The sequence below is a fragment of the Syngnathus typhle genome, linkage group LG12, assembly GCF_033458585.1.
Source record: "Syngnathus typhle isolate RoL2023-S1 ecotype Sweden linkage group LG12, RoL_Styp_1.0, whole genome shotgun sequence".
Lineage (NCBI taxonomy): Eukaryota > Metazoa > Chordata > Actinopteri > Syngnathiformes > Syngnathidae > Syngnathus > Syngnathus typhle.
In genome coordinates, this window is record NC_083749.1 from 3989490 (window position 1) to 4009607 (window position 20118).

At 45.0% G+C, this 20118-nt stretch overlaps 6 protein-coding genes across 9 annotated transcripts; 4 read left to right on the forward strand and 2 right to left on the reverse strand.

Annotated features, from left to right (window-relative positions):
- Positions 1-9: 9 nt before the first annotated feature.
- On the reverse strand, positions 10-5796 carry nup54 (nucleoporin 54). 3 transcript variants are annotated; one of them, XM_061292467.1, is made up of 15 exons: positions 5669-5768; positions 5116-5150; positions 3557-3629; positions 3176-3259; positions 2883-3053; positions 2299-2385; positions 2006-2167; positions 1712-1932; positions 1364-1551; positions 1041-1292; positions 870-963; positions 701-808; positions 515-634; positions 328-438; positions 10-239 (listed from the first exon to the last, which is right to left on the reverse strand). In XM_061292467.1, the coding sequence occupies exons 1-15, from the start codon at positions 5712-5714 to the stop codon at positions 111-113; spliced, it is 1881 nt and encodes a 626-aa protein (XP_061148451.1). In that variant the 5' UTR covers positions 5715-5768; the 3' UTR covers positions 10-110. The 3 variants fall into 3 exon arrangements, with proteins under 3 accessions (XP_061148451.1, XP_061148449.1, XP_061148450.1); XM_061292465.1 differs by lacking the exon at positions 2883-3053; XM_061292466.1 differs by lacking the exons at positions 2883-3053; positions 3557-3629; positions 5116-5150 and having other exon boundaries at positions 5669-5796.
- Positions 5797-6135: 339 nt separating this feature from the next.
- On the reverse strand, positions 6136-7608 carry nxnl2 (nucleoredoxin like 2). Of its 2 annotated transcripts, XM_061293560.1 has the most exons (3): positions 7119-7608; positions 6780-6975; positions 6136-6559 (listed from the first exon to the last, which is right to left on the reverse strand). In XM_061293560.1, exons 1-3 carry the CDS (start codon positions 7153-7155, stop codon positions 6391-6393), a joined length of 402 nt encoding a protein of 133 aa, XP_061149544.1. In that variant the 5' UTR covers positions 7156-7608; the 3' UTR covers positions 6136-6390. The 2 variants fall into 2 exon arrangements, with proteins under 2 accessions (XP_061149544.1, XP_061149543.1); XM_061293559.1 differs by having other exon boundaries at positions 6780-7608.
- A 138-nt stretch (positions 7609-7746) lies between these two features.
- On the forward strand, positions 7747-8286 carry gng10 (guanine nucleotide binding protein (G protein), gamma 10). Its single transcript, XM_061293561.1, has 2 exons — positions 7747-7881; positions 7980-8286. Exons 1-2 carry the CDS (start codon positions 7801-7803, stop codon positions 8103-8105), a joined length of 207 nt encoding a protein of 68 aa, XP_061149545.1. The 5' UTR covers positions 7747-7800; the 3' UTR covers positions 8106-8286.
- A 734-nt stretch (positions 8287-9020) lies between these two features.
- Positions 9021-14474, forward strand: btc (betacellulin, epidermal growth factor family member). Its single transcript, XM_061293558.1, has 5 exons — positions 9021-9536; positions 9904-10011; positions 10991-11111; positions 11186-11332; positions 11780-14474. The coding sequence occupies exons 1-5, from the start codon at positions 9497-9499 to the stop codon at positions 11907-11909; spliced, it is 546 nt and encodes a 181-aa protein (XP_061149542.1). The 5' UTR covers positions 9021-9496; the 3' UTR covers positions 11910-14474.
- A 963-nt stretch (positions 14475-15437) lies between these two features.
- Positions 15438-17045, forward strand: LOC133163755 (limbic system-associated membrane protein-like). Its single transcript, XM_061293971.1, has 5 exons — positions 15438-15516; positions 15652-15933; positions 16194-16409; positions 16497-16826; positions 16969-17045. The coding sequence occupies exons 1-5, from the start codon at positions 15438-15440 to the stop codon at positions 17043-17045; spliced, it is 984 nt and encodes a 327-aa protein (XP_061149955.1).
- A 794-nt stretch (positions 17046-17839) lies between these two features.
- Positions 17840-19746, forward strand: rxfp3 (relaxin family peptide receptor 3). The gene is given in 2 exon segments (XM_061293730.1): positions 17840-18392; positions 18395-19746. Coding segments are annotated over 2 exon segments (1224 nt in total). The 5' UTR covers positions 17840-17939; the 3' UTR covers positions 19166-19746.
- Positions 19747-20118: the final 372 nt, after the last annotated feature.

The window sequence follows — 20118 nt, forward strand, 5'->3', positions numbered from 1 at the left end:
GTTTCGAGATTCCATTTGAAATGACATTTTAATAACGTTTTGGCGTCAAATAAAAAGCAATACAAAGATGTATGTACAAATGTTTTCAAAGTGACCGTGCGGCGCTCAGCTCAACTGAGGACTCCGCCTCGTACGTGCCCGCTGTCGCTCAGTCCGTGCTCGATGAGTGTGATGTCTTCCAAGTCATCTTTAATGACGCTGATCAGGTGACTCAAACCGTCCTGCTGCTGCTTTAGATGCTAAATGTGAAGGCGGGCAAAAACACTTTAGTTAGCCTTTAACACGACTGGCTAGTCATGTCTTAAAATGGAGGTCTGAAGCGCTTGCCTGTCTGATTTCTCGAAGGAGGTCGGCGTCCACGTTGTAGCGCTCCTCCGACCGCACGGCCCCGGAGTGGTTCTGCATGCGGATTTGGGACATCAGCTCATTCAAGCGGCCCTGACGGATGAAACACATTCAACGTTCACTAAAAGCGCGCTCAGAAAATGGTTTATTTCAAGACAGCTTTGCTCACCTTGAACTGCGTGGGGGCGTTGAGCTCTGACTGAATGGTGTCAAGCTGCAACCTGAGGTGGTCCTCATCCACCTGGAGGGCGTAGCCCTTTTTCCTCTGGATCTCTTGTTTGATCAGCACCTGTGAAGAATGGTGAGAAGGTGAAAAGAGGAAAGACGAGTTGAGAGACAGGATGGCAGGTGGTACCTGCAGCACGCGGTGAGAGAGGTCCATCAGCTTCCTCTTGTACTGGGCGATCTTGGCTACCGTGGTCGCCTGGTTCTTCTGGAGCTCGCTGATGTCGTTGGAGACAATCTGCAAAATCGCAATTACCGTCAGTTATTATTTTTTTTAAATGTCAATGTGGTCCACTTACGTCCACTCTCGTCTGATGCTGCTTAGTCATCTGCTCCTGGATCTGAAGTCGATGAAGCAACTCTTTGAAGCCCACCATTGGAACTGGGAGCAACCTGGGCACCAAAGAGGCGACGGTTGTGGACGTTTAGCACGCCGGCTTGTAAAACAAACAAACAGTGAAGCGACTCACTTCTCAGGTTCAGGATTGTCCACCTTGGCCTGCTCCCAGATGATGGGGTCCACACCCGCCGGGGGGTTCTGGAGAAGCTGTTTTTGCTGCGCCGGCGTGAGCTCGGTGCGCGTGACCGACATGGCGACACCCAGCTGCGTCAGCTGAGCCTTGATGTTGGCCTGCTCCAGGTACGTGAAAAGCGTAGAGGCGGGAATACGCTTGGACGTGCCGTTCGGGGAGCGCTCCACCACGTAAATGATCACCTCTGTCCTGAAAGACGCCACGCACGATATCGATTATCAAATGAATCATCAATGAGTGTGGGATCATGTGAGACGCACTGGTCGTTAGGCAAAGACTTGACGCCGTCCACGTTGACGCTGAGCGTCTGGTTGCTTCCCAGAACCTTGTGCAGCGACTCCACCAGCAGCTGCTGCTGCGCTCGCACGTCCGCCTCCTTCTTGTTGAGGACTAAGACCACCAGGCCGTCTTCATCCTTGCTGATGGGCACGCAGCTGTAGCCCACAGCCTGGCGAGCGCAAAAGATTGCACAGCTGTTCACGTTTTCGCTCTGTGCCAAGGGCTCGGGTCATGGCCAATCACGGACGACCTGGTCATGTGACGTTGGCGAGCGAAGCCCTGAATCGGCGTTACCTGAGCCCTGTGATGTCATTTTCAGCCGGCTTTACCTTGAACACGCAGAAGGGATTCTCCAGATTGAACTCCACGGGGGGGTTGTTGTTGCTGAAGTAGCCTTTTCCCGTGCCCCAAAAGGCCTGCAGCTGGTTCCATTTGGCCAGAATGGAGTCGCGCTCGTCTCCCAGCAAGGTGGGCGCCGACAATGCGGTCACCTGCTGGTACAACTGATTGGGCTGAGCTTGCTGCTGAGCGGGCTGGCCAAACAAGCCTCCTGGTGAGAGAACAAACGGTTTACTCCGATTTAGTGAAGCCGGCATTTGCTCACAGCTGTCACTGACACTCACCCTGCTGCTGCTGCTGGGCAGGCTGGAGATTAAAGCCACCGAAGCCACCCAGACTGGTGGTACCTAATCCGGTTCCGAATCCGCCGCTGCCGGCAGCTGTTCCGGTACCAAGGCCGGAAGTGAAACCGAAGCCTTTGTTTTGAGTGTTGCCGAACAGGCCTCCTATGCAGAGAACAAAGCTGTGAAAACCATGCCACATTGAACGCATCGCATTGACTTTTGCTACACTAAGGAGACACGTTTTGTTCCCCAGAAGCCAAATGGAGGCTTCTCCGTCGAGTCCGTCGATTTACCTGTGGTGCCGGAAGAGGGCGCAAAACTAAACGTGGAACCCGGCGCGGCAGCACTTGTCGTGGTTGTGCCAAAGCCACCAAAAGTGCCTGAGGACCCAAAAAAAATAATCACGATAAATCAATTCTATTAAAGACAATATCGGTATGATATGAACAAATGACCAAAAAAAAAAAAATGGGTTTGGATCATCAATAAAAAAGTGGTTGGTGTATTAAAGTAGATGAGTGCATTGACACATTATGAGGGGCCATCACAAACATAATTCCAGATTATGTAGGCAGTCAACTAAGGATGATTTGTAATCAATTATAATGCGCAGGTTTTTGGATTGAAACCATAGAAACAAATGATTACAAATACACCTTACCTTCAAAAGTCTTCCAATTGGAAGACAAGGATGCTAATGACTGTCATGAATGCGAGCGGTTAGCACAAATGACATCCCTGATGGCCCCTCATACGTCATTTCTACCTTACGCAAAGGCCAACGCATGACATGACGAAGCACGACACAACACAGACGTGACACATGGATGTTTGTGCTCGCGGCACGACTCGGGATCACTCACAAGGTTTCATCTACCTGTGCTAGCCAGGCTATTGCCAAAATTGAAAACGGTGCCAGCGGTGGATGTCGGGCCAAAGCAGCCCGCGTTAAAGCCCACGGCACCTGCCGCCGGGTTGGCATTTAAGCCGAAACCCCCAAAACTAAACCCACCGGCCGCTGCGCCTCCGGTTCCCAGCCCCCCAAATCCTACAGGCCAGCAATGGCGGGCAGCGAGAGGGAGAGAACGACACAGTCGGGAGTTAAAATGACAAGTGTTAATACAAAGATAAAATCACGATGATGGACTCAAAACAGTTGTGGCTACGTACCCGTGTTGGTGGCGCCGAAGGAAAATCCTGTTGGTGGTGCAGCGGCGGTTGTTGTCGCCGTGCCAAAACTTGGAGCTGTGAGAGCTGAAACCAGAAGTGTGCTCAGATTACACGACTGAAACATCTTGGAAATTAATAACGCAAAAAATGAATTTTCAGGGCACATGGGAAACAATATACAGTGCAATGCAATGACAAAAATCATAATTACAAGAGTAAATACCACAATAATAAAAAGTTGGAATTGTAATAATGTCTTAAGTACATTTAAGGTCAATAAAGTCACTCATCTATCTTTTGGCATTCCCTCCCCTCATTGATTTACAACTTTATTCTCAAAACTTGGTAGACAGGGGCTCAAGAAAAGAAGAGGAGGCTTACTGCCAAATCCAGAGGCGGCTGTGGTGGTAGTCGCGGGGGCACCAAAGCCAAAAGCTGTCGATGCAGTGGTCTTTGCGCCAAATCAGGCATGTCAAACTTAGTTTGGCTCTGGGGCCGGATCCAGAGTTTCTTTTCTCAGGTGGGCCGGATCAGTAAAAGAATGTCAACTCCAACTATTTAGCTTTGTTTTTCAGTACTATGCTTTATCATTCAGCCTACATTTGTAGCCTACCCTACATATTATAATCACGGATGACAAGGGATCTTTTCTAAGCATAACACATTTATTCACAAACAATGGAGAAAAAAAATGATTTTCATGTTTGGCATTGAATGTGTTAACAACTGGTTTATTTTAACAGTTGAGTGAATGCAGTTTTACACCTGAACCAACTCACCACACTAAACAAACTCAAGTGGGAGCTATGAAAAAAAATGTTTTGCCTTAATTGTCATACTGCTTTGAAATAATAATAAATAAAATTACAAAATAAAGGTTTTAGCAGTGCATGGGCAATAAGATTAGACTACATCAGCTCAAACTACTAGGCTGGGCCTACTGAAGCTGAGAATATACTGCACAATATTAATTGTCTTTAATATGAAACCAGATTAATCTTATTTTTAATGATTTCTATTCATGCGTGCAAACAAATGTGTCATCACACTTTTTTCTCTCTCACTGCACTCCTGCAGTCTACTTGCTGCTGCTGGCTCCTGAAACTTGGCATTTTTTGCTTTTACAAGTGCGTCGATATCAGGTGTCAAATCCTGAGTAGCAGCACATTTAACAATGTCATTCAAGTGTTCATTTGTTAACTTTGAGCGCTGCTTTGTTTTATTATTGTTCATCACGGAGAACACCTGTTCACAAAGATAAGTAGTCTCAAACATGGAGAGAACCTTTGCAGCCATGGCTGTTAATTTGGGGTAACCTGGCACAAGATACTGATAAAACGTATCCAATCCCACGGACCCAAATGTATCCTTCATAGCGGAATCGCACTGCAAGTCAATAAGCTCGAGCTGAATGTCAGCTGGCACACCAGAAGGCTTCACTGTAAATGGCGAGCGAAAAAAGCCGAACTTGTTCTCAAGTTCACTGAAAACCTGAAACCTCCGCTCAAACTCTCGCAGCAAATCTGTTATGTTGTCTTTATATTTATCCAAATCGGGACGATCCGGTGCCTTCGGACGCACAGCTGTGAGACATGAGAAGTGCGTGGTGCCACCGCTGGATAGCTGCGTCTCCCACAATTTTGCCTCGTAGCTCAAAGAAGCGCTTGAGTACTACACCTCTGCTTAACCAGCGAATGTTTATTTCCTGGTACTAACTCGTGTCAGTGCCGCATGGTGGACGTGAGCTCTTTTACACATTTACTGCCCTCTAGCGGTCGGAGGGAGCATTTGAGTTGTATTTATTTTAAAGAATCATAACTTTTGATAGAAATGAGCTAGTGACTCGCTTCTTTTTTTGACATACTCAGAAATTTATGACGGGCCGGATCAAATCATCCAACGGGCCGGGTCCGGCCCGCGGGCCGTATGTTTGACATGCCTGCGCCAAATGAACCGAATGCAAACCCTGTTGTGCCTTCACAAAAAACCCAAGTGCTATAAATAAGTCAAGTTACATCGAGAGTTTGCCCAGAAATGTATATTTCACGTCATTAGCCACAAAAGTATTGATTTATATTTTCAATACAGGATTATTTATTACTTATTGAATAACAAAAGGTTGCATTTTACGATTGTTGTGACGTAAGAATAGAGCGACAGCAATGACGTAATAAGGCGCGTCCAAGTAGTGATCGTTTATTATTTTTCCATGGTAGTTTTTAAGAATTAAATACACGCTCTTGTGCACTGTATGAATTTTATTGTATAGTGATGGAGGAATAGAAAACAAGCAAATGATCCCGAAAACATCTTGTGGATTATTGTGATGTTTATCGTCACCCGGCTCGGCAGAAATGCATCGATGCTCTTTTTGTCACGAGGGTACACCCCTTGACATTATGTGAGTCAAACCGGGGCTTTAAAATATCACCGAGACACCAACAAATAAAAACAACTTATAAGAAATTGAATTTGGAACTAAAACGCACTTACTTGCTGCAGGATTTGAGGCTGCGCCGCTGCCAAAATTGAACGCCATGTTGAATATCCGTCACCGGGTTCTTCTTCTCTTTCTTTTTGTCGCTGTGCTGCTTCTCTACCAACAGGAGGACGTACTACCGCCACCTGTAGGTTGAACTTTCTATGATTCTTCAAAGTTGCGTTCATGCTTTCTTCAAAGATAATACACATTTTATTTCCAGAATATTGGACGTCACATGGTGGTTATTTACATAAAAACACTACAAGGAATGACGTCATAGTATCATCAGACCAGACTGTTAGATGCAGGGAGCCACTTTTTAATAACCTTTTGGATGCTTGACAGTGACAACAGCAAAGTCAGCGCACACAAACACACACTGGAGACAACACATACGTGAGGGTGTGTGTTAATGAGGCTACAGGGAATGCATTGTTTCTATGTGAGACAGGCCCCTTAAACACAACAACAGACAAAGTCTTTAGAATATTATTTTATTAACACATAAAAACAGTATAAAAAAGTACTGTATGATGGATGTGAAATTACACATCAAAAATGACATGTAACGCAAAATATGGACCAGAGCTTTTTCTCAAAATGCATAGCTTATTAAAATGTAAATAAATTAAATACATAAGTCTGGGACGACCTTATGTGATACTCATGTCTGCTAGTGAGCCGTGAGATTTATATCTGCATTGGCTTAATAAAGGTTGGGAAAAGACAGTTCTTAGCCTTTGAAATTCTGGAAGATCTCAGCAGCCTCCAGCCAGGTACGAAAGCAGGCCAAGCCTCTGTCCCGGATCTGCTTGCGGCCTTTGTCAGTGATCACATCACCATTCTCCTTCACGATCAGCAGTTTTGGCACGGCCGTGATGTTGTAGCGCTTCTTCAACTCGCTGCAACGACAACATCAGATCAGTGAGCTTCTTAAGAATGTTCTTTTTTGTTGCTTTTTGCAGCAATTATAATGACTTTGAGAGGGATTTGCAGTCTCCTCTTGAGTTTAGGATTACGAAAGAGAGGGTGACCTCCATAAGCTTTTAAGCAGACAGTGAAGCCAAACAAAAAGGCAAATTAAAATACTAATTTAGAAAAGATTATTTATTTCACACTGACTACTTGTAATCGTCCGTCCAGGGCAATGCCAGCCAGTCGCCGTGCATGTCGTGGTAGTACTCCACCATGTCCTCGGTGGATTTATCCGACGACACGAAGACCACCTCGAACTGCGCGGGGGGCTCGCCCTCTTCCACCAGTTCCGTATAGAAGTCACACAAGACGGGGGTGAAGTCACGGCAAGGCGGACACCAACCTGCCGAGAAGTAGATGCCCACCACCTTATTCCGCAGCGCTTCCTCGGGCTCTACAAAGTCGCCGTCTTTGTTGAGTAGAGTGCGGCCAGCGAACACTTCCACCATGGCTGCTTTTGAAATTTGTCCCTTTTCGTTTACGTACTTTTAAACATGGCTCTTCGATGAAGCTTCAGCTTCATGTTTATCTTCTTAGCCAGCTCACCTCCCCTTAATCGCCGATCGACCAATGGGAGCTCGCCAGAGTGCTGACGTCACTCCACGGACACATGGTTTTCTCATGATGCATTCAAGTACAGAGGGAAAGTGTCGGTAATTTAGCAAATATTCCTTTGCAACTTTTCACATTATTTGACATCCATGTTTTTACATGTATATGTAAAAATAAATGAAAACTGTTAATTTTTTCATTTTAAACTATTTTCAGATCTTTGAACCCACTGCAGTACTTTACAATACGGTATTTAAATTTGCAAAGCAACTTGTGCAGTAAAGTCATTCACCCGCTAGATGGGAGTAAAGTATTCTCTCACGATACCTGTTTAATGAGTAAAAAGTTTACTTTTGTTAATCGGACACCAAATTCATCAAATATCATACAGTACATCAAAATAGAAGCAATACAGATCAATGCATACCCCCAATGCTCTTTTTAACTTTCTTGCGCTTCTCCTTCCATTGGAGCCAGATGGACTGGGAGGTCACTTTGGAAAAAAAAAACCTGCGGCTCTTCCTTCCTTCTTTTGCCGTCGTTTGCTTTCTCCATTTGAGTGTTAAGCTGCGACGGAAGACTGACGAGACCTTTTAACCAGAAGAAACATTCCAACATGACCTCCAATTCCAGTTTATCCAGTATGCGACGGCTCGTGGAGCAGCTGAAGCTGGAGGCCAGCGTGGAGAGGATAAAGGTAAGGGAAATAACATTTAGAAATCGACTTAAAAGTAAGTCTAAGACTATATAAGACGAATACACACATATGTAAATATGAATATAATATACTAACAGGTGTCGCAGGCTGCTGCGGAGTTGCAGCAGTTTTGTCTGCAGAATGCAGGCAGGGACGCTCTGCTGGTGGGCGTCCCTGCAGGAAGCAACCCCTTCCGAGAGCCACGATCCTGCACGGTGGTGTGAAGTCCGCCGGCGAGGAACATCGCTCACTCATAAGGGACGTACGTCGAGCAGCATCAGAAGCGTCACGTGGAATCTTTAGGAGAAAAACAAAACTACCAGTAAAAGAACGCAAAAGATACGCACTGAAAGTTTGTTGACTGTTTTTTTAAACATATAAAATCATTAAAATAGTCCATAAATACTTTGCAAGTGACATCTCTTGTGTGAAAAATTTGCATAATTCACATAGCTGAAATATCTAGCCCAGTGGCAAATTTGGCACACAACTTAGAAATACCAGCTTTTTGTTGATTTAATTAAAATAAAAATGTTTACAAGCTATAGTCACCGCCCAAGGTATCACTGAAACTCTGACAAGGATGTTTATTTTGACGTTGCTTGGATGCAGGCGGTTCGAATCTCTTAAAATCATCGCTTCCTGATGCTCGGGCTAAGTTGGGCGCATATCCAGACAAAGAGCGCGAGAGAGGAAACTAGCTCTTCCTGTTCAGAGTCCCACAGACGCTCAGAACATTTCACTTCATCTCGAAGTGGGAAGAAAGTTCTGGAAATCAATGCTTTGTATTCAGAATTTTCAATGGTAATTGAATTTCCCTTATGTTTGTATTTGGATATTTAAGAGCTGCTTTCAAAACAAACCAACGGGATCATGTTTATTTGTTCATCCTGAGTGTTATTTTCTCATAGTACATAGCCCTTTTTTATTTTAATGTGTTTTTTTTTAACTTTAGCTAGGATCACTAGTACTACTAGTATGATTGTTCCGCAAAATCTAAAAGCAAAATATGATTTCAGTAACTACAGAAATAACGTCATCTGCTGGTCAATAAAGAAATGACACAATGATAAAAAAAAAAATTAATGGCGTGATGAAAAAAAACACATTTTGGAGATTTCATTAATTCACTAATGGGACTAAAATGAAAACAAATGTTTTCCTTGTGTTGCTAGGAAGAACTAATGGGGCTCAAGTGTAACTGCCCCATGATTTTTAATTTTGAGTCAGAACTTTTTTTTTTCAAGTTTCGGTTGGATCACCCAAAGGTTTCATGACGATTTAAATGACTTTCCACGGAAGGGGACAAAAAGGTACACCTGCCAGTGGATTCTTAAAAGGTGTACTTGTTCTTTCCTTGGATGCGTTTTCTTTTAGAAATGTGGGCGGTGAGGGAGTATCAAGTTCCAGGTGACGCCTCTGCATTCACACACACTGAGCGCCCCACACACTAAAACACACACACTCTGGCCTGCTCGGCTTCCAAGGCCACACATTCCCTAAATGAAGAACGTTGTGGACCACAGGGGCAGTTTTTTGTCCTTCCGTGGAATTTATAAAGTGCGGATTGAAATTTCACACATCCGATGACTACTTTGGCTCGAGCGAAGACGTCATGGCCAAAGTGTATGGACTCTATGTTGCAATATTGACAGGTACTTGCTCATTTAGTATTAAATTGCTTTTTTTTATTTTTATTATTATCATGGTTAATGATTTAAACGAGGAAGAGTGACTTTGCGGCCTTAGTACGTGTTTGAATGGAAGCGAGCAGGCCATTGAGCAGCTGTGATAGTCAATAGACTTCATACACACACACAAACACACACACAAATACACACTTTTGAATTAATTTCACAACTATTTTCAGTTGGTCACCAAAAGGAAACTTTCATCAGCCATGACTCAGCAGCACAATACACAACAGGTGCAATGTGACAAAAAGTGAAATCATGCTGTCTTTGTGTGTGTCTGTGTGTGCGTGTGTATGTGTGTGTGTATACGCATGTGCCGTACTTGTAGTGCTGGCCTTGCATGAATGTTCCTTGGCCAGCTGCAACGCCACCGACAAGGCCGTCAATCAAACGGAAGGCCCCTGCCATCGCCAGGGCAACGAAGACAACTGCACAGGTAGATTACCTGGAACGAGGGGGATGTGAAATACCAATTTGGTCGTGGTGGCAAAATAAGATTAGGGAAAGAAAAACAAACCAGCAAGTACGAAACCTTTTGCATAAATCTTTGCATAACTCTGAATCCTACGGGACAGATTTAAATGGCTCATTTAAGCCTCTTCGAGGCTTTAGAAGTATTCATATTTTGTCATATTTGCACAGCTTTAAAAACTTAAGCAAAAACTAAAGCCTCACTAAAATAAAAATAAAATAAAATAAAATAAAATAAAATAAAATAAAATAAAATAAAATAAAATAAAATAAAATAAAATAAAATAAAATAAAATAAAATAAAATAAATAGAAATGATATAAATTAGACCAAATGTGACATTAACTAATCCAAGATAAAAATTAATTGGCCACACTGAATTAAGCAGCAATAACCATGCAAAAATAAGTTCGGGCACTGTAAACTAGGCTTGAACAAGAGAAAATAACAATAGGTTTGTCTCGTGACGTTTTCGGTGGTCCCTTGAACTCAATAACTTTCGTGTCTGCCCTCTTTGAAGCTCTTTCATTTACGCTGCTGTGTTATTTTATGAGGCACCATCTAAATGTAATCTCATGGAAACGCGTCATAAAGATAGCGAGCCAACAAGAAGAAATGTCGCGTGTGTGTTTTCCAACCTTATAATAACCACGGACGTGTATATGTGCTTTTTGAATCTTTAACTACGCCATTTTTTTTGCGGCACTAATCCCCCGCCCCGGCTTTCCTAAGGATCATATTGCAATCTATTTATATGGTCGACTCATAACAGAAGGTTAGCTTTGAAGTCAAAGGAGACCATCTGACATTTGCAACGGCCCTGAAGCAGGGAAACGCTTGTATTAAAAAAATAATAATAATTAATTATGGATGCAACTCTTTAATCTGGTCTGCCAAAACCCAGAAAGCACTAATCTCAACAAACTGCATGCTGTCATGTCTAGCGCCTACTCTGGACACGGGACAGTGGAATGGACACTTCAGCAAATGTCCGCATGAACTCCATCACTACTGTATCCATGGAGAGTGTCGCTACATAAAAGACCAAAAGACACCGTCCTGCAGGTGAGACAAAGTTTCCTCGTAAAGTTTAAATCCAGCCTTGGACGTATTTTAATCGCTGGTCTTTGGTTCCTCAGGTGTCAGTATGGTTACATCGGTTCCAGGTGCGAGTACGTGGACCTGGACGGGCGGATAGGAGAGAGAAAGCAGATCATCATCATCTGCGTTATCGCAGCACTCGTGGTCCTTATTCTTCTCATTGTGTTTATTTTTGTCTGTTCACGGTGAGCGTCTGGTTGATTGCGATGGATACTTTGTTTACAATCTTCCCGGGGGAATTTGGATTTAGGAGTTTCGGTTGTCAGCGTTTATGAGCAAGCGCCACTCCCAATACTTCCTGGTTGAGCTACAACTTTATTACCAAACGCGAAGCCGCAAAGGCTTGAGCAATTGAGCGTATTAGCTTGTTAGCTTTTTGTGAATGAATTAGACAGCACCTTTGTACAAAATGAGTTTCATGATTATGGTTAAGGTTTGGTGTTTAGGGTCACATTTCAGTATTTAAGTGTTTTGTTATGATTCACATTGCATTTTTACGTTTGGTATTGATGTTCAGGTTTGGGAACTAGCATTAGTCTTTAGGTTTAGCCAAGTTAGCTAACCTTAGCTAGCATTTCCATTGCGATGCCATTGCCTTTGTGTGTTTTTAAACATTGTGCCTTTCCTGGCAGTCGCAGATTTCGATGTTGCCGGAAGAGGAGACGGCGGCGGGAGGAACCGAAGAACGGGACGGAGAAACTAAACATGATGGCTCCCAAAACATCGGACTCAGGGGAGCCTTTAAACAATAACGCCGTTTGACAGGAGTGTGCGTTCATGCCTGTCTGGGAACAGTTCAAGTGTCGTTTTTGATGGATGCACAGGAACTGCTGAAATCCAGCCCTCTGGCCTTGGAATCCTTCTTGACAGCAAGCCATCTCTGCACACCATGGAGTACATTCAAATGTGAAGCCTGGGTGGGACACTGAGATAGCGATAACTTGGATTTATGATCAACCCGAGCCAGGGATGAGCGCTCAAGGGAACATGCTGGACTAATTAGGGCGCTATTGGTCCTTTTAAAAGCCACCAATTGTGGATCCCAGTGCAGCAAAATCAACACTTTCCATCAGTTTGTCCATCATCCGCAGTAACTTGCTGAATACGCCGTATTGTATGATGTCATTGCTTATTTATCAACATTATCAATGCAAAGTGTCCTTGGCAACCAATATGTTTGCCCATAACTCACTCCTTACTTTGGCTGTATATGTTAAACCTCTCTCTAGTCTGTATATGGAAAATCTTTTTGAAAAGCATTAGCACAAGTGTTACGCCACAAGCCGCATTTTTGTTTTTGATGATCTGGAAGGACTCGTAAATGTGAAAAGATTGCAGGAGGAGCACAAGGAGGACTTTTTAGGGTATATTTGGACCCAGGCCTGAACAACCCAACCTGTGTGCGAGTGAGGAGAAAGTGGTCCGCTGTTGGTGGAGTCTGCTCGCGTTTATTTAGGTCTCATCACTATGTTTGCTGTATTTGTATATGAACTCTCACCACATCCACCATAAAACAGCTTCAATGTCAATGCCAGGGCTTTTTTTTTTTTTTTTCTCCAACATGCCAGGAGATTGTGTATAAACAATGAAATGGTTAAAAATGGTTACACTACAGTGATGGTATGTTGTAATATAAGCAGCTGCAATTAGCAGCATGATGTCGTAGGCGTTGACAAATTCCTGCGCTGTTGGCAGCAAGTTTTCACATTGAAAGATGTTATGAATAGGGGTGTAACGATTCATCGATACACATCGATTGATCGATATAATGCTCTACGATTTATTGGCATCGATGCTAAACGTAAACATCGATTTATATCGCCGCGTTTTAGACGCGACTTTATTTGGAAATCCAGTTCATTGTTGCTTGCTTCCTCTTTCCGGGAGCAGTGCGCGGCGTGTTGTGTTGTGAGCAGAGCAGGCACGTGAAAGGGGAGTCGACAACTAGTACGCGGCTCCTGTCCTGGTGCTATGGCTAGTGTCCAAAAAGACGAGGAAATTGGCTCCCCTTTAGGCTTCAAGTCATTCTTTGGACGCACTTTGGATTCCAAAGAAAAGATGACTCAACGGACAATGTATATTTATATTTAAAGAAAAAACAAAACATCAAAGTTCAGTGTTATAAGCACTTTGTATACTACAATACTCTTGTAATTTCCTAAATAAAGAGTTTGCAGTACCTTGTTGATTTTGCGTATGAATTGTTATAAATCAGGATATTGTTCTATATTTTTTATTTAAAAAAAAAAATATATATGTATCGATCGTAGAGCACTATATCGTGACGTATCGTGAATCAATCACAGCAGGGTTTAAGATATCGGCAAATATCGTATCGTGCTTCTTTGTATCGATATGATATCGTATCGTGACAAAACCCGCGATTTACACCCCTAGTTATGAACAAATATTCATTTAGAAAAAAAAGAATATATATATATATATATACACGAGTGCTGTTTCTAATATTTTGACTCTCCCATGTGACTATTACAATCATAATATGACCAGACATACGTACTTATGTCTAAATATGTTTTTGGGAGATAAACGTGCGTTTTAAACGATAAATCGATGGTTTCCTGGGTATGGACGGATCATTGACCTAATTCCAGGTGTATGTCTCCAGTGAGCTGTGGAATGTAAAGGGGTGTGTTCTGATAAGCGTGACAGATAGCAGCCCGCGTGACACTTACAGGGAAGAGTCTATCATAAAAAAAATTTTAATATCAAATTCCGGAAAGGTGCCAAAATGAGCCCTTTAAGCTGTGCTAGGTGTTCGATAGCCGTTGATCTCATCAATATTCCCTCAAACATGTTTGTTGCATACAACCTTGTTGTCTTCGTCTTATTGTTCATGACTAGCAAATCAATTTACTGCTATAATAATGCCCCCACCACCCCCAAGCCCCTACTTCTTTATCACACCAATGCCAGCAGCAGAAGGCCGAAGAAAGCGAGGCGTGACACGAGCTTATCCTTGGAAATAACAGCGGGAAACATGTAAAGTGCATTATCAGTATCAAAACACCCTGAATAGAATATTAGTCATAAATGGCAGCAATTTATGAAGATGTGATAAGCATGGCTCCAGAATTTGCACTCTCCTGGTAATAAAGGGAGGCTGGAAAAAAAATGGATGAACTTATATTTTTTATCCTTATTTATTCATTGTTTGTGCCTTCTTGTTTTTAGTTTTTGTGTTGTTTACTTGTATGTATATCGTGTTCTATGTCTTGTCACCGTGGGATAGTGGGAATGTTATTTCGATTTCTTTGTGTGTCTTGGTATGTGAAGAAATTGACAATAAAGCGGACTTTGACTTTTTCTTTGACTTTGATATGTATGTATGTATGTATGAAAGAAGTTCATTTATTTATTAATTTATTCTATTTATTTTTAACGTTTATTATTTCAATAGTTTTTTAATTTCTATCTATCTATCTATCTATCTATCTATCTATCTATCTATCTATCTATCTATCTATCTATCTATCTATCTATCTATCTATCTATCTATCTATCTATCTATCTATTTCATTATTTATTGTAATTTTATGATGACTTGGACAGTATGTATGTATGTACTATGTACTTTGAAAATGTATTTATTTATTTACCTATTTATATAATTTGTCTTTTGGTTTTGTGATGAATTGGATAAGACAGTGTGTATGTGTGTAAGACATTGATTTATTGTTCAAATGTATTGATTGATTGATTTGTGTCTATTGATTGATCCTATATTTATTTGTCGTTTTCTTTCTTTCTTTCTTTCTTGACCTAAGCCTCCCGTCGTCCTCTAAAATGATGACAAAGGTGGTCATTTAGGTCGAGAAAATCCTGACGAGAACTTGGTTGGCCAACTTTTTGTCCAAGGCACTTGGTTTATTCGTCGGTCGAACACCTCACGACGAACGGCGTGGAAATGGATCGGCAAGCGCCAGCATCAGAGCAACTCGTTTGATTGCATTGATGAATTCATTCTGGAACTTTTCTTACTTTCTCGCGTCATCGTCGTCGTGGTCACAAAGGCTGGGGGCTCGCCACAAAGCCGCGGCGGAGCGCGTCCAATGGAGAAAGGCCAAATGTGCAGAAGGGCTCGTCAACTTTCAAAGCGCCTTTGTGGCCTTTGACGCTCGAAACTATACATGCTCGAGATCTGCTCTCTTGTCTTCACATTCGCCGAAGCCATTGAAGAGAAGAAGCGACGATCCAGCCAGCCAGCCAGCCCAGCCAGCCCAGCCAGCCAGCCAGCGTTCGACTGATCGATCGATCGATAGCCACCAGATGGACACGTTCCTGCTCCGGCTCCGTTTCCGCCTCCTCCTGCTGCTGCTCCTGCTGCTGCTGCCCCCGGTGGCGCCAGGTGACGCGCGCGGGCCGTGCGACTTTATTCGTCTGATTTGGACGGCTAGTGTTTTGTCTGATGATGCTGCTGATGATTGAGTTGGCCTTCAAACGCGCTACTTTGGTGGCCGCCTGAACGCTTGTGCTTTTCCAGATGATGACTGTCCTGAATGCAATGGCACCGAGAACAGCGAAACGGACTGCATGTGCAAGATTGACGGCAAACTCAAGATGAATATCCACCCCACCGCTACCGGAGACAAGTGGGAGGACCAGGATGGCACAGCGATTACTGGCGCCACCGCCAGGTGCACTTTGGAAGCCGAGAAGAAACACCTGACGCTCGATCCAGTGAAAGCTGCGGATGCCAACAAGGTCTACAAGGCCACCTACAACAGTAATTCCAAGACCCAGAAGTTCAAAGTCATCCCTTTGGGTGAGTTTGATGCTGGCTGGCTGGCTGGCTTGGCTGGCCGCCAAGCTTTTTGCGAGAAAGCCAAAGAAAATGTGTAAAGATGATTCGATGCTTGCTTAGGGAGGAAGGGAGGGAGGGAGTAAGGGGGGCTCGAGGAAAACAAAAGGTGACCAACGGGAGTGCCTTTGCGTGCGTGCCGTCGCCCGAGCCAGCAAGCCAGCATGCCAGCCCGACCCGTGTGTGTAACTTCTGTGCCGTCTCTGCTTTCCTGCTTCTGACAGTCGTGTGTGACACCAACAACCAGCAGTGCACCGTGCCGCAGGGCCAAAACGTCCGATTGAAGGCTGCCGACCCGAACCACAATTGGTACTTAAACAACGCCAAGAAAGGCACAACTTCCAACTTCGACATCCTCGGCGTGACTACGGCCAACAGCGGGAAGTACGAGGCCAAAGACGCCAACTCAGTCGTGAAGAACTCCATCGACCTTGTTGTAGGTAGGTAGGTTGGTTGCATGTCGCCGAGCAGTCTTGCGCTGCTGCCTAACCCTAACTGGAACGCTGTGCTGCGCCGTGTCCGGCCAGTGCCCCCCACCCCAAAGCCAGTGGCCGCCAAGCCAAAGCTAGTGCCCGCCGATTCAAACGACTCAACCCCCCGCGGCGAGTCTGGCCGCCAGCTTAAGGTCAAAGCCAGCAGCGACGGCCCTGCCAAGGTGGGCGCCGAATGGAGCCTGGAGTGCGTGGTCACCCAGAACAACACCCGCGTCACCCACTTCGCCTGGTTGAAGGACGACAAAGAGATGGTTGGCCAAACGGGCGCCAAAGTCGTCTTTGCGGCCCTCAAGGCCATGGACGCGGCCAAATACAGATGCAAGGCCGGCGACGACGAGTCCCTCAACTACGACTTGACAGTTGGTGAGTCAGGCAGTCAGGGAGGGAGGAGTGGCCTGGCCTGGCCTGGCCTGGCCTGGCCTGGCCTGGCCTGGCCTGGCCTGGCCTGGCCTGGCCTGGCCTGGCCTGGCCTGGCCTCCAGGTGACCATGTTTCTTTTCCCCCAGTTGGCAGCGGTGCCGTGGCGCCGTCCTCCTCGCTGCTGCTGACGCTGAGCCTGCTGCTCGGCCTCCTGTGCTGCTAGATCTTGGGCCGGCAGGTGGGCTCGGCGCACCTGCTCGCCTACTCCTCGCTGACGGAGCGTGCTTCTTTTTGTCTGTGCATGCAGCTCGTCCGTCCCCGGCCGGGAGACAGACGCCAGCTCGGGGGGCCCCCCGCCGCCGCCGTTGGTCACCCGAATAAAGTAGACAACTTTGCATGCTTCAAGTTGAACTAAAAATAAGAGTTTGAAATCCATTCAAATAGGGATAAGGAATGTTTAACGATTTCCTTGATGTGGCGCTTGAATTTGTTTTGCTCCGTGGCGCTGCATTTCTTTCTTTCTTTCTTTTCTTCTGCTTCAGCAAATAAAAATGCATTCAATGCACACGTGTGCGTGCGTCCTACTTTCCCTTTCACCTCGTTTGAGGTACTTGGCGGTGCGCTATTACTGCCTAAGCGATCGGGCATTGCATCATGTGAATAAAACACACAAAGAGACAAAAACCCAATGAATTATTTGAAGTTTAAATTCAAGCATGTCGTGGAAGAGGAAAATAAGTGCGTATTTGGTCCCGTAATTTACGGCCTTTTCTAATTATGTATTTGTGTGTACTCTTTTTATTTACATTTACCGGTCTTTTCTTTTTTCAGTTGAACATTGAATTGGGGAAGGCAGCGTTTCCTACTTCTTAGTTCCTTATGTATGTACGTACGTACTTTATGTCCAGCAGGTAGCGCCGTCACTCCGAACAAGTATGGACAGCACGCAAGCGCAAACATTTTATGGTTGCTCGCTCAGCAGCGCAGCGCAGACGCACGACGCTTGTTGGAGCTGTGGGAGAGCATCATGACAGGATTTGTTTAATTGATTTTTCTGGGATTGTGCGTGTGTGAGTGTGCGTGTGCTGGTACCTGGGGGTCATTTGCCTGTCGGATAATGTCCGGGGAACCTCCAGAACAAGGATCGGCTTGGAACTTCAACGAGAGCACCAACGCCACCACCAACCGCTCCTGCCACTCTCACCTCCACGCGAGCGAACTCGGGTCCGAGTCGGGCTCGGATGGCGCTGCGGCGGTGCGCATCATCATCTCGGTGGTTTACTCTCTGGTTTGCGCGCTGGGGCTGGTGGGGAACGTTCTGGTGCTCTACCTGATGAAGAGCAAGCACGCGTGGAGGAAGTCCCCCATCAACTTGTTTGTCACCAGCCTGGCGCTCACCGACTTCCAGTTCGTGCTCACGCTGCCCTTTTGGGCGGTGGAGAACGCCTTGGACTTCACGTGGCTCTTCGGGCGCGTCATGTGCAAGACGGTGTCCTACGTGACGGCCATGAACATGTACGCCAGCGTCTTCTTCCTCACTGCCATGAGCGTGGCGCGTTATAGTTCCGTATAGCGTCGGCGCTCCATGGCCGGCGCGGTGGACGGCATCGACGGCGCTTCTTGTTCCCACTACGGCGCTGCGGCGCGGCGCGCTGCGTGGCCGCTTCCATCTGGCTGGCAGCCGCCTGCGCTGCGCTCCCGCACGCCGTTTTCTCCACCACGGTGCGCGTGTCTCACGAGGAGGACTTGTGTTTGGTGAAATTCCCGGAGAGCGAGCGCACCAGCGCGCAAGTCTGGTTGGGACTCTACCACTCGCAGAAGGTCCTCCTCGGCTTCGTGGCTCCTCTCATCATCATCTGCGCATGCTACCTGCTCCTTTTACGCTTCGTGGCGGCCAACAACGACATCAACACGTCGAGTGCAAATAGACGCGCTAAAGTGACCAAGTCGGTCACCATCGTGGTGCTCTCCTTCTTCTTGTGCTGGCTACCCAACCAAGCGCTCACAGCTTGGGGGATCCTCATCAAGCTTAACGTGGTGCACTTCACCTACGGGTATTACACCACGCAAGTGTACGTGTTCCCCGTGTCCGTGTGCTTGGCGCACTCCAACAGTTGCCTCAACCCGGTGCTCTACTGCCTGATGCGCCGCGAGTTCCGCAAGGCGCTTAAGAAACTCTTCCGTCGGATCACATCACCTGCTCTCACCACCATCAGGCCCATCACCGGCACCACCAAGCCTGGGGGGGGAGAGCAGGGGCGCGGCGAGCCTGTCGGGGCACCCCGGGAAAGTCCGCAGGAGCCCGCTGCAGTGATCTTCTATCCTCCAGGAGCGGCTATGTAGAAAGAGACACGACAGATAAGACATTAGTAAGGTGGCAAGAATAGTTGAGTACAAAAAAAAAACCACGACTTGCATTTTTTGGGGTCCACAAGTTAAACCTGTATTATACTTTCATCAATTAATTATTTTGCTTGCGCAACCTACATTTCACGTCCACCCTATTTTTTTTTTTGCAGTAACAGCATTTTGTGACTGCAGCGCAGTTGCAAATGAGATATTTGCACTTATGTTTTGTTATTATCATCACGTGATGTTGTTGGAATTACCATATTAAGCTAAGTTGAAAAATTCCACCCTGTCAGCAAATTCACGTTTTGTTGTTGGTGTGTACTATATTGCCTGCTTGCATTTTAAGTGTGGGTACATTGCACTGTACAAAAACATAAAGCTAATAAGAGAATATAAAGTGGTAAATTGGTTTATGTAATGTAATTACTGCCTTCAAAGGGTTTGATCTATTAGGAGCCAAAGTTGGGTTGCTTGGTTAGTCCATGAGTGAGGATTTTATGTGAGCTGTGGCCTACAGCAGCTCCTTGTGAATGTTGTCATTATGTATTTGAGTGTTTGTTTCATTCAATAAATGGCTGAAAAGGTTACTGTGGCTCTCCTTTCCCACATTACAGCACCGTACATGAATTACACTTTCACTTCACGAGCTGGAACATTAAAATTATGATTGAAAAAGTAATTGATGTGATTCAATGTCAAATGATACGGTAAAAATTCAAACACTGAACAAAGTAATGATTTTGACATTGTCGCACAAAAGGTTATCCATAAAATATTATTTTTCATTTTACATTTCAAAGAACATAGGGAAAATTGGAAGACTAAAGGAAAAAAAGTCCTAATTTTTACAAGGGTGAAATCATAATTTCATAAAGAAAAATAATGAGTTTAAATAAGCTACGCAGCAAGAGCAACCATTTTAACAAGGGTGGCAAAGGCAATTT

What these genes read in the sequence shown, in the direction of transcription:
- btc (XM_061293558.1), top strand. Translation starts at nt 9,497, where the DNA reads ATGGCCAAAGTGTATGGACTCTATGTTGCAATATTGACAG. An exon ending in CTATGTTGCAATATTGACAG is followed by an intron (nt 9,537 to 9,903) that starts GTACTTGCTCAT and finishes CCGTACTTGTAG; the next exon opens with TGCTGGCCTTGCATGAATGT. An exon ending in TTTATTTTTGTCTGTTCACG is followed by an intron (nt 11,333 to 11,779) that starts GTGAGCGTCTGG and finishes CTTTCCTGGCAG; the next exon opens with TCGCAGATTTCGATGTTGCC.
- LOC133163755 (XM_061293971.1), top strand. Translation starts at nt 15,438, where the DNA reads ATGGACACGTTCCTGCTCCGGCTCCGTTTCCGCCTCCTCCTGCTGCTG. An exon ending in CTCCATCGACCTTGTTGTAG is followed by an intron (nt 16,410 to 16,496) that starts GTAGGTAGGTTG and finishes GTGTCCGGCCAG; the next exon opens with TGCCCCCCACCCCAAAGCCA. An exon ending in CAACTACGACTTGACAGTTG is followed by an intron (nt 16,827 to 16,968) that starts GTGAGTCAGGCA and finishes CTTTTCCCCCAG; the next exon opens with TTGGCAGCGGTGCCGTGGCG.
- gng10 (XM_061293561.1), top strand. Translation starts at nt 7,801, where the DNA reads ATGACCTCCAATTCCAGTTTATCCAGTATGCGACGGCTCGTGGAGCAG. An exon ending in CCAGCGTGGAGAGGATAAAG is followed by an intron (nt 7,882 to 7,979) that starts GTAAGGGAAATA and finishes ATATACTAACAG; the next exon opens with GTGTCGCAGGCTGCTGCGGA.
- nxnl2 (XM_061293559.1), bottom strand. Translation starts at nt 7,081, where the DNA reads ATGGTGGAAGTGTTCGCTGGCCGCACTCTACTCAACAAAGACGGCGAC. An exon ending in TGGACGGACGATTACAAGTA is followed by an intron (nt 6,560 to 6,779) that starts GTCAGTGTGAAA and finishes TTGTCGTTGCAG; the next exon opens with CGAGTTGAAGAAGCGCTACA.
- nup54 (XM_061292467.1), bottom strand. Translation starts at nt 5,714, where the DNA reads ATGGCGTTCAATTTTGGCAGCGGCGCAGCCTCAAATCCTGCAGCAA. An exon ending in AGCATCAGACGAGAGTGGAC is followed by an intron (nt 809 to 869) that starts GTAAGTGGACCA and finishes GCGATTTTGCAG; the next exon opens with ATTGTCTCCAACGACATCAG. An exon ending in ACGCCCCCACGCAGTTCAAG is followed by an intron (nt 439 to 514) that starts GTGAGCAAAGCT and finishes TTCATCCGTCAG; the next exon opens with GGCCGCTTGAATGAGCTGAT.